Source organism: Microcaecilia unicolor, chromosome 6 (assembly GCF_901765095.1).
Source record: "Microcaecilia unicolor chromosome 6, aMicUni1.1, whole genome shotgun sequence".
NCBI classification, from domain to species: domain Eukaryota; kingdom Metazoa; phylum Chordata; class Amphibia; order Gymnophiona; family Siphonopidae; genus Microcaecilia; species Microcaecilia unicolor.
In genome coordinates this window covers 63824040-63836626 of record NC_044036.1, presented here as the reverse complement: position 1 = coordinate 63836626, position 12587 = coordinate 63824040, and the positions used below count along the sequence as shown (strand labels likewise).

General features: G+C 42.2%; 1 protein-coding gene across 2 annotated transcripts in view; it reads left to right on the top strand.

The window, feature by feature from the left end:
- COL24A1 (collagen type XXIV alpha 1 chain) overlaps positions 1-12587 on the top strand; it is an 804368-nt gene that overhangs the window by 369738 nt on the left and 422043 nt on the right. For both annotated transcript variants that reach the window (XM_030205800.1, XM_030205801.1), the window contains one exon: positions 4816-4869. In XM_030205800.1, coding sequence (XP_030061660.1) covers positions 4816-4869 — 54 coding nt within the window. The remainder of the gene's footprint in view (positions 1-4815; positions 4870-12587) is intronic.

Sequence of the window (12587 nt, the reverse complement as noted above, 5' to 3'; positions counted from 1 at the left end):
CTGGATATGATAATTAAGATGCTGTGTTGTGGTTGGGATTATGTTGTATGTGTAGTTTCTTTTTGCTTTGTCCTTGTGTTTAATCTTTCCTATTTTATCTGTAGTTATTTTTATTTATCAACCAGCACCATTGCCTATCTTCTCTCCCCCCCCCCCCGCCCCCCCCCCGATCATTCACTCCTTCACCAGCACCTGTGATGGGCCACTACTCAACAAGAAATAGAATTCACAACTTTCCCCTCTGTACGTCCCACCCACCCACTCCCTCACTTGCTCACTCTGCCTGCTGGGCCACCGACTCCCTGACTCAGTAGCTGCAAACAATGAGAATCGTAGGACCATAGCCCTTTGCATACTACTGGCGGCTCTGTTGATCCTGCCCTCCAAAATAGGAAGTTACATCATAGGGGGTCCAACTTGCAGACCCACCAGTGGCACGCAGAGGGCTATGGTCCCGCAGTTTCTCACTGTTTGCATTTACCAAGTCAGAGAGTCTGCAGCTCAGTGTGTAAGTGAGGGTGTGTGTGGCACACACAGAGGGGAAGGTAGTGATTTTTTGTTGCAAGTGACCACAGGGAGGGGAAGGTAGTGGTTGGGGCTGGGGAGGCTTAGCCTTCCCAAGCCTCTTATATGCGGTGCCTATGGAGTGAAAAATAGGTAGCAGGGAAAGGAGAGAGAGTGCTTGGGTGGGTGGAAGGGAAAGAGGGAGAGTACAATTTGTATGTTAGTAAATAGATGAAGAATAGGGAGGGAGAATAGTGCAAGAGCTGACATACCCTGGCAACACACACATATACACTTGCAAACTCCTCTACTATGACAAACACTTGCCAACATGCAGACACCTCCAAGTGCACACATACACTTATGTACACATACTCATGATGCACGTGGCAGCACACATACACATCCTGCCTCCAGGGCAGGACTAAGGTATAAGCAAACTAGACATTCTGCCTAGGGCCCAAATTCTTTCATGGGGCCCTGTCAGATGTGCCATTTGAATGACTTAAAAAAGTTGATTTTTGCTCTGATAAGTCATCTACTGGCAGAAAGAAGATGGGGGTGTGGAGGGGGGCTGGAAGGTGAAGGGCTAGAGCCACCACTGTCTTTTTTTTCATGTTGGGGCTCCCAACTCATTTGTTGGCCTAATGCCCACCAAGAAGGGGTTAATCCTGCCCTGCAAGCTACCCTGATATACCCTGCCAACATGTACATTCAAATACTCACCTTCATCCCCACACCCTCCCATCCTCACATATAAACAGCTAAACTCTCTCCGCAGAAATAGAAAGGCACATCATACCATTGATTCACAAATACATACACATATCACATACACTATGTTCAGACACTAACAACTGCAGGTAACATAGGCAGGCTGCACACCCTCTCGCTCCGCCCCTCGCTTTTTACCCTTAACACACTCACAGACCAAGCATAAGACAAGTTTGGGAATAAATGGCCACAGCTTTATTGAAAAACACATTAAACAATCCCTAGGAAGCACCCGAGCCTTGGGTTTGTCGTTGCAGATGCTTCAGCCCTCCGCCATGCTTATCCAGCTAGAGAGCCAGCATCACCGCCCACGCTGCGGCCAGCCCTGTCTCCGTCCTCAGAGTGGCCGAGCATCCACCTGCTTGGGGCAGCCCCCCCCCCCCCCCCCAGATGAGCGTCCCACCTGCCCTGTGTAACCAGCGAGGTGACTAGTCTGCCAGCAGTGAGTGCTCCTGTCCCTTGCCTGAAGCGGGCGATCTTTCTTTCAGCTGTTGTTCCATCACATCCTAGAGTTCCCAGGCTCGGGTTCTTCCACTGCTGTGACAGCATAAAGCTTTTAAAGTATGACTATGGAGAGAGAAAACAGTAGAGTCAAACAGTTTCCCCCTGCTCCCATGTTACCTGCGGCTGCTCGGTATGCTCCTCGCCAGCCTTCTTTAACATCACACCTACTGCTTATAGTAAATAACATGTATTAATGTTCATTAGCGTATGCTGACACTGTGGTGCACTTTAGTAAAGCTAATCTTGAGCTAGCTAAAATATCTGGCCTACTTAGAATACGTTTACTTTCTTAGGTAAAAGATTATAATAGGGAAATGCTATCTTCAAAAAAGTAATTTAGTTAAATCAACTTTTTTGAGGGATAAGCAATATGAGTTACTTTGTTATAGTTCCATTTTCTAGTAGTAGTCTAGTTGCCATGCCCAGGGCCGTGCCTAGGGTCACTGGTGCCCCCCTGCAGACTTTCAGTTGGCGCCCCCCCCCCCCCTTACACACACGGAGCTCACAGCTGCATGTCTCTCTTGGCCAAAACATCAGTTGCTCTCGCTCTGTTCCCAGGCAGATTTCTAACAGGATCTGATCATCCAATCAGAGAGCTCTATTTGAATGCAGATTAACAAACAGACACTCTAATGGGAATTTTTAGTCAAAAACACTAGATAAACCCTTCGTTTTTGGATCAAACTTCACAGTTTTGATCAAAGCCATGCCCTAACATTAAGGCTGTAAACATTTCCATCAATTTTTACCCATAAATATGCAAATGAGAACCTCCCAAAAATGGACTAATTTGCATATGATTTAAACAAATCTGAGCATAGGACAACCAAGTACAGACTCCCAGCACCTGAATTCTGCAATTAGATTTAATGCAAATACTTTTAAAAGTTAAAAAAAAGCAATCAGATTTTCACTTACCAGCTCTTACTCTTTGAAACTACTGTTGAAACGATCAGCCAATGAAATGGCTTTTAGCTGTAGCTATCCCAGAATACCTGATAATTATGCACACATCATGCCCTCCTCTCGGTGTACATGATGCTCAGAAGAAAAAAACTTTAAACCACTTACAGATTTTAACAATTACACTATTTATTTTTTATTTCTCCCCAGTCTCACTTGCACACCTCCCTCCAAACCTGTTCTCTTTAATTTGAATGTTGTTCACTTCAAGCTCACCCCGAATGAGAAGTTGTTCCCACACCAAAGATGTATATAGCACTCGTTGTATTTTTTTAAGCAACTTCAGCAGAGGTGTCTGCCTCAGCACTGCTGGGCTGCCTTCACTTTCTGATGCGGAGGGGGAAGGGCAGGGGAGAGAGGAGAATCACAACTACAGGTAAAAGTTTTTGCAAGTGAACAGACCTGGGCGGCAGAGGTTGTGCCCCCCTGCAGTGCTTACCCCGCTTACCGTATTGGCACGGCCCTGGAGGAGTGGCCTAGTGGTTAGGGTGGTGGACTTTGGTTCTGGGGAGCTGAGGAACTGAGTTTGATTCCCACTTCAGGCACAGGCAGCTCCTTGTGACTCTGGGCAAGTCACTTAACCCTCCATTGCCCCATGTAAGCCGCATTGAGCCTGCCATGAGTGGGAAAGCGTGGGGTACAAATGTAATAAAAAAAAATACCTCCTTAAGGAGATGCAAAAGTTACAACTCCAGTCATCAGGAAAAACTGAATCAGGTTTGTGTCTGGTGTAATCTTTGGCTTCTAGTGAGATTCAATGTGGATTTGTGGAAATCTGCACCAGATTTTCTTTGGATCCACCTTGTATTTCTACAGATCTTCCAGCAAGAGAACCCTACTAGCAAGTAAGTCATTTGCTTTGAGAGGTGTGTCAAATTGACCCCATGGACTACAGTTTAAGGGGCCCTATTACAAAGCTGTGTTAGGCACTAATGCACGTTTAACGCAGCCTAAAATGGCATACTGCAGGACATGCGCAGATGTCCTGTGGTAAATGCCAAGTATGCACATGCTAACTGTGCGTTAATTTTTTTTTGAGGGGGAGTGTCAAGCAGACAGTGGGCATTCCTGTGCTAAACAGTTGGCGTATTTACATTAGTGCACGCTAACTGGTTAGTGCAGGAATACCACATGAGTCCTTACGGCCTACAGAATCGATGGTGGTAAGCACTCATGCAGTAATTGTTTTATTTTAATGGCCATGTACTAATGTGTGGTGGGGGGGAGGGAAAGAGGGAGAGTACAATGTGTATGTTAGTAAATACTGATAAGATGCACATGGGAAAGACCCTCATAAGCATTTGCTAAGGCCACTTTTTACTGCAGCTTAATTAAAGGACCCCTTTGTGAGTTGGATTGCAGTCCTTTTTTTTAATTTGCACTGCCCTAATCTTCTTGAATCTCTTCTGACCTGAGGTGACACAGCTTGTCCAGCTGTCCAAAACATTTTCATATTCTGTTCTTTTGATAAAAGTGATGCAAATAGGGGTTTGTGTGATTCTGGAAATTACTGCACACACAGCCCTACATTTGCACTCAGAAGTATACTGATTAGAGCAGCAGACTGGGAAGCCACAGTTCAAATCCTGCTTCACCCACTGATTCTCCTTGTGACCTTGGGCAAGTTACTTAACTCCCCATTGCTTAAGGTACAATTTATGGGCCTTTATTAAAATGCACAAAGCTCTGATGAGGACTTAGCATATGAGAAAAGGCTTACTGCAAAATGTGTTAAAGCGTTTTGCAATAATTTGCTTAATTTTTAAATATATTTTTAACGGGACATGTCATGGGTGGAAAATGGGCGTGGAAGTGCTAACCAGTTGGCGCATTAGGATTAGTATGCTAGGTTAACATGAGAGCACTTAGCGTCTCCTAAATAGGAGAATGTAGCTTACCTCAAATTACTACTGAAAAAGGCATGAGCTAAATCCAAAAAAGAAAGCTTTGGTTTATCAAGCAGGTTTTGCCAGTAAATTATTTTAAAATCGATCATTACATAAGAAAAGTAACTGGTAATCTCATTAGTTGTGAAATAACCTTCACAGTGTGTTTTCTTGTAATTAACAGGGCTTCCCAGGAGACATTGGGCTGCCAGGAGTAAATGGTCCTGAAGGACCAAAGGTAAGGGCAACATTTCAGAGGTTCTACCAAAGCATAAGAAAATGCGGGCAAGGTGTCAGTTTTTTTTTAAGAATTCTCTTAAGAACTCAAGCATTTCCAACAATATTAGAAGCAAGGAAAATATCTAATGCAGCTGTAACTCCTACTTCAGGTCCTTAATTGGAGCCAGTTCTGTCATTTGCCCTGCTTATCTTGAGTAAATTGTAAGTTTTATGGAGTAGGGACCATCTCTTATGTGTATTGTAGCACTATAGAAATGATAAACAGTAGCAGCAGTAGTAGTAGTCACCTTCTGGAGTAGTACCTTTGACTTGCTTATTATTTCATTGTGAACATCCAGTGGTTTTATGGACTTTGTGATTTGTACACATTCCTCGGAGTCTGTCTTTCAGGAGAGCTATAAGAACATGCAATAATTGCTTTATGTTTATAAAACTGTTAAAAGGAACATATCTTTCAGAATCTAGAAAAGCATTATAAGTGTAAAAACTGTCACAAATAAAACAAAATGTGATCTTGAATAATATGCTAGCAGATAATCATGCTGCTTACTGGTAAGATGCAGCACCAGTAAAACAAAGTAGCCAAGAGAAAGGAGATATTGCCAAGGTATTTTATTGCAAAATTACTTAACACGGCTAGGTTTCAGCAAAGGAGCCTGCATCAGGGGTCACACAAGTGCCCATACGTATAGACCTGTATGATCAATTTCATCTACTATGTTTCATATCCACATACATAGACACTGTGTACTCATTGCTCCCTTAACCATAGCCATTATTCCCAATAGGGCTGCACCTGAACAGTCCAACAAGTTACCCATAAAAAAAACAAAACTACAGTTGAAAATTGTAAGTGCCCATTAGCCCGTTCTAATAGTTTCCAATAAAGTCTAGGCCACCGTAGCACTCCAGCCATCACTCTCAAATAATACAAATATGCAAAACCATCCTTTTTCCCCTGCTCCGAAGACTCCATGTTCAGTATAATTGTAGTCAGGAGGAGGAGGTCCTGGCAGAGGTCCCCAAAACTTCTCTGATGCTCCTCCCCACTCCCTGTAAGCCTTATGGAATCCATGCAGCTTTCCAGCTCCCCCAACAGCTAAGGGAAACCAGAGCTAAGTCACTAAGGGTTCTGTAAACAAGTGCACCATTTGGTCTCTAGAAACCAGCTGTCCTGGATATGTAATTAAGTCTTTGAGCATTACAGTCCTCCAGCTGGTCTTATATCCAAAGAAATAGCTGTAATGAAAAAAAACAAATAAAACATGGAAGTTCACTACAAAAGCAAAGCGTGCTATCTCCCACTGGCATTGTGTTCTTCATGTGTCTTAGTCAGATGTACAGCTCTCCAGAGTACAAGGCTAAAACCTCTCAATACAGCCAACAGGTGGATGGGATTCATGGCAGCCCGACCATCATCCTGTAGTAATCTCCTTTGCTGTCCTGGTTGTTCTCTCAGGGTGGCAGGGTAAAGCAGGGCGAAACGAACTTTAAGCGAGTGTAATTTTGAGCATATGGGAATAAATCTTTTCCTCTTCACCACCACCCCTGCAGAATAATTCTGAAAACATTTCACCACATGATTTTCAAAGCTCAGCACTTTATCCCTCCTCAGCTCTTGCAAAATTGCCTGCTTATATACGTAGTTCAAGATCCGAAGCATAACCACCCTAGGTCTCGCCTGCTCATCTCTCCTGGCCCCCAGCCGATGAGCCCTTTCTATCCGCAGTGGCCCCGAGGAGCTTGGGAAATGAAGTTCTTTAGAAAGCCAGCATTCTAAACATCAAACAAGTTCATTATCTTTAATAGTTTCTGGCAAGCCAACTAACGAAGATTATTTCGGTGGGACCTGTTTTCTAGGTCGTCCACCTTCGCTTCCAGGGCAGTCAGCTTGTTCCTCATTACAGTCTGTGTCTCCTCTACCACAGTCACCCTGTCCTCCACCTCGCTCGTGCGCGTCAAGCATGCTGCATAGTCCTGCCCCAGATCTTCTAGCCTGGTATATAACCTCTCCAATTTCGTGTCTATAGGCGTCAGTCTATGCTCTAGTAGGTCTTCCATTACCAAAGGCATCTCCACAGTGATTTCCGCGATCCACGTGGAACACACTGTGTGTCACGCTGGGCTCGGGGACGCCGCCATCTTGTCCTCTGCAGGCCTGGTGCTAGCTTTTTCTTTATGCACACTTCGCGTCGCCATTCCTCGACATCTCTCTCCTCGCTTATTCCCAGGGTGTTTATCTATAACTTTCCTTTCCTCCGAGTCACTTTCGTGGGGTTTAGAAAAGTATTTATTGTTGGAGGGTCCACAGGGAGCCGGAGCAGAGCTCTTCAGCGACTTCCTCCGGTCATGACGTCACGTGCCTCCCCCAGAGGGAGGTCTGTAAAAAGACTGTGCATGTGTGTACAAATACACAATGTGAAGAACAGTAGTCTCAAAAAAAGATAAATAATCTGGAAGTGTAAGGTGACTTACATGCCAAAACACAATGTCGTGTAGCGTCTTGAGCACTGACATTACTTTTAGCATACATTACTGAGCTTTTAGTGAGTTTTGAACACTGACATTATTTTTCGTGTACATCACTGTACTTTAGTATATTTATTTTGTTGTATATTGTTTTACAAACACTATTTTTGAGCAATTATTTTATGTTACTTTTGCATATATTTTAAGCAATTAAATTTTAATTTTAGCTGTATTGTTCCTGAGTGTTGTCTAGCCTTCCTCCATTCCCACTGCCTTGTGTACTGTTGCTTTGTTTGGTTACCTTTTGGTTTCCCAATTGTGTAGCCCCAGATGCCTTCTTGCTGCACTGGGGAGTGGATCTTCTATATGCCTTCCCCCCATTTCCTCTCATAGGGAAAACTTTTCTCAAATCTCATCGGGACCAAGGGATCATTATCCTAATTGCTCCCTACTGGGCACATCAAATTTGGTTCTCTCTTCTTCTAGAGTTATCATCCAGAGAACCATTGAGATCTGATCATTTTTCAACCTTAATAATAACCTCCATCCAGACTCCTGCTCTCTAACACTGACTGCTTGATTTTTAACGATATAGACTTATATTCCTTAAACTTTACAGATGGAGTCTCTAGAGTACCGTTAACCTTTAGGAAACCTAAACAAAAGTGTTACTATGTCAAGGGGAAAAGATTTTCCCTCTGGTGTACAGCCGAAGCACTCAAGTCTACTAGGCACTCTTTTCATACCCTTATGGAGTACCTCTTCCATTAATATTTTGGCCTCAAAACTAACTCAGTTAGAACATATTTGAATGCCATTAGTGCTTTTCACTCTAGAGTTCATAATAAGCCAATTTCCATTCATGCTTTGATTAGTTAGATTCATGAAAGGTTTATTTCATATTAAACCTCATATCAAGCCATCTGTGTTGGCGTGGAATCTCAGTGTCATCCTGCAACTCTCATGAAATCTCCATTTGAAACACTTCATCCCTGCTCTCTGATTTTCTTCATATATAAGGTAGTGTTCTTAATAGCACTTACATCTGCCAGAAGAGTCAGATGTAACTTCAAGTGCTTGGGGCAGACCTTCCTTATACTAGGTTCTACCATGACATGGTTGTGCTCTGTACCCACCCCAAATTCCTCCCTAAAGTGGTGTTGGAATTCCACCTCAATCAGTCCATTGTATTTCCTGTCTTCTTCCCTAAGCCACACTGTCATCCTAGAGAAGTACCACTGCATATCTTAGACTTCAAGCATGCTCTAGCATATTATCTGGAGCATACAAAACCTCATAGAAAGTCCTCCTAGCTTTTTGTTGACCCTAACAGATTAGGGATTCCCATCACCAAATGTACTATCTCTACTTGGCTGGCTAGCTGATTGTATCTCCTTTATGTATGCTCAGGCTGGGCTGATCCTTTGTGGTTGTGTCATAATGTAAGAGCCAAGGCAGCTTCAATAGCCCATTTCCTCTCTACTTTCATTGAAGATATTTGCAAGGCAACAATGTGCTTCTTTCCACACCTTCACTGCTCATTATTGTGTACAGCAGCATTCTAGGCAGAATCTTTTCACTAAAGTGTCAACTCCGCCTTCCAGCCCTTTTATTTAACTAGGCTTACTTTCTGCTTAGTTGCTAAGTTCATTTAAATTGTGAGCCTGGTAGCTGGATGGGGACATAAGATGATGGAGAAATACTGGATGGAGGTGGAAAACAGAGAGTTGAGATACTGGATGGAAGGGAAGAGAGAAGATGAGCAGAGATGGGGAAAAAAAGAAAAGGTGTGCTGTAATGTGGGAAAAAGAAAAAGAACAAAAATGCTGGAAAGAGGAGGAGAGAAAGGAGAATGTAGCATAAAAAACTGAGGAATCATAGGATGAGGATAGGAGGGCTGGAGTGAAGGAGATGGAAAGATGCAGGTAGATGTAGTAAATAGAGGAAGATTGAAGACTGAATAGTATGAATGAATGAGATCTGAGCATATATGCAGAAAAATCAATGGAAAAAGGTTCAAAGAAAAATATTAAAATCAGAGATGGATGTAGGAGAGGATGTGAAGAAGACTGAAAGGGAGAGAAGAAGTGGCAGATGGACTGGAGACCCTAGAAAGAAAGTTAAGAAAAGACAGAGGAAAACAGAAACTAGAGACTATGATAAACATGAATAAATTGGCCAGACAACAAAGGCAGAATAAAGAATTTTATTTTTTAATTATGCAATTGAAAACTGTCAGTTTTACAGTAGAAGTTACTTCTGGTTTCTTCATATTTTGCAATAGGAATATTTTTGTTTGGTGTGTTGTATGGGGAAAGGGTCTGTAGTGTATGTTACAGATCTGGTGGTTCAGGATTGACACTGAGATTCTCAGAGCTGCCAAGTTACCTGATTCCAACAGGGAGATTTTAGACCATTTCTGACAACCCTATACTGATGCATTATGGGACCTGCAGCATGGATTTCAATGGGTAGAATCAGAGATTATAACTCCCACACTACTTTGAGGTGTAAATTCAAAACCAGGATTGCCCAAAGTGTCTCCCTTCTGGGACTAAGTAACTTGACATGTCTGGATTCTGGTCTTCTTTGTTTAGAATCCAGATTTCACTGCCATATAGAAAAATTTGTGAAATAATGCTATGAATTACATTGGTAATTTTCTGGGTGGCTGATACTAGCTGTCAGGATTCTTTATGCATGGAAGTCCTTTGGGACTTATAGTGTCATAGCTTATTTAAAGGTATGGGGATAATTATATCAAAATGTCATTTTGTCTTGCTCCCCACCCCCAGGGCCAGTACTAGACATGATGGGGCCCAGGGCAAACACTAGGGAGGATGCCCCCAAAGCTTGCCTCCAGATTGTCCCTCTTTCAACTTCAGGCAGGTTTGGGGGCCCAGAGCAATTGCCCTGTTTGCCCACTCCTAATGCTGACCCTGTCCTCCCCAACTTACCTGGCTTGCCTTCCTGTTGCCACCTCAAATATTTGTCTAGAGACCCACTGGAGGTCAAGCAGCTTCCTGGGCAGAGGCCAAGGTTGTCTGCCCCTGAGATTGTTTGAAGGGCAGCAATGTGGTCTTCCCTGCTTTTTTTTCTCAAGTATTATAGACTGGATGTGCATGCCAGAGGATGGCACAATTGGTAGGGTAGTTTTGAAGGGATCTGCTTTGAATATAGTTGCAAAAACCACAAAAATGTGGTATATCAAGTCCCATTCCCTTTCCCTACCGGATCTGTGAAATTTTGGTAGTTGCATATTTCTGGACAGTTTTTACCTGATAATGTTTCATGTTTACTATTATATTTTCTATGTAACACAACAATTTCTCTCATATAATGGCAAAAGGTACTTTCATAGGACAATGGTTCTGTGAAGTGCATTAGAATTTTTAAATTTTTGAAGAACAAAGGGGAAAAGCCTCTGAAAGAAGCCCAACCACCAACCCAGATAATCGTTCGTGAAAACGAGGGTTGAGAAAAGTCAATGGGCTGTTTTATCTTCACTGGCACCAAAAAAAAACCCTTCTTTGAGTATAAAAAATACTGACTTCACAGAACTGACTTAGGATGGATCCACAAAAAAAAGGTGAAAAGTTATTTAACTTAATTTTCAAATGTAGTGAGCAAATGTGTGAATGGTCGGTCCGTCACACTGACTTTCGCTATGTTCTGTCACAAGGCATGGAAGACCAATAATATCAGACACGTTCAGCCTTTTCCACATTAGTCTTGTCAGTAGTATGCTGGTAATTTCCAGAGCTACAGCACTCCTTATACCCCTTATAATAGAAAATACTAGATGCTGGTAAGGTGACATAACCCATATCTCTAGATAGATCTAGCAGGAATCAAGGAAAATAAATTGTGTTTGCATTGTTCATCACCTTCATCTCCTGTTTTCAAAGGAAGTTACTTAAATTCAACAAGCCTTCATCTGAGGGCTTTGCCAATGTGGAATTAGCATTTTTGTTTTTAACTAACTTAGGAAATCATCATTCTACACCAGTGATAGTATCACAGTAGTTTGTTACTTCTAAATATCTGGCAAACTTTTTTTTCCTGAAGAGATTATTTTGGCTACACATCTTTATCAGATATTTGTGTATCCGCTATCATGCAGACCACAGAGGCAATAGTTTCTGTACTGATCTATGAATAGTTTTACATAATTAAACTGAAAGCAAGGATGAAGACATTCAAAAGGAATGGACAGGCAGACTGAATGTGGGCCAGACCTGGGCCTGGAGACCAGATGAAGCCTATGAAATATGTCTGCTACAGGAGGGAGCTATCATTGTAAAATTAGAGTTTGAAATGTGCAAGAAAATTAGGATCAAAAGCATTAGTTAGCTGGAATCATATAGCTGATTTTAATGCTACATACCTCAATAATAAATTTATAAATCAATGCCTTTTATCTGCTGTCTGCTCAGGAGAAATTGATTATAAAAATATGTTTTCCTTCAAACTGAACACCTGGTTCAAGAAAGACAAAGGGTTATATAATTTCCATACCTTTATAAAAGGTTTATCGTTCATGACCAGGTAATTTGCAGCATGTGTATTATACCTATTTCTCCCTTGATTACTGTAGAAATAATTATGGTCCATTGCACTTTGCATATCCTGTATTTTCTATCACACCCAATACAATATGGGGCACTTTTACTAAGCTTCGATAAAGAGTGGCCTTAGTGTGTGGCCTTATACGGGTTTTTACTTCTAGCTAAGGTGATTTTTACTGTAGCAATAAAAAAAACCTTTTCGTATTTTTTGTATTAATGGCCATGCACTAGTGTTGCCATTAGTGCACGGCCATTAAAAATATTTACTGCGTGATTACTTACCGCCACCCATTTTGTAGGCAGTAAGAGCTCATGTGGTATCCATGCACTAAGCTGTTAGCATGCGCTAATGCAGCTACATTAATTGGTTAGTGCAGGAATGCCCACTGTCTGCCACCAGACATTCTCTCTCAAAAAATAACCTTTTAGGTGTGCAGTTAGCACACACAGATTTGGCAGTTACCACAGAATGCCTGAGCATATCCCGTGGTATACCATTTTAAGCTGTATTAAGGTCCTTGTGTTTCTCTGAGGACAAGCAGGCTTATAATTCTTGAAGATGGGTAACATGGGTCCACGTTGCCAGTCCGTAGCTTGCAATAAGCTTAAAAATAGGTCTTTGAGTGTGAGACGTGCTTTGTTGCGCATACGCGAGTTCATTCCTGCTTGCTGTGAGAGA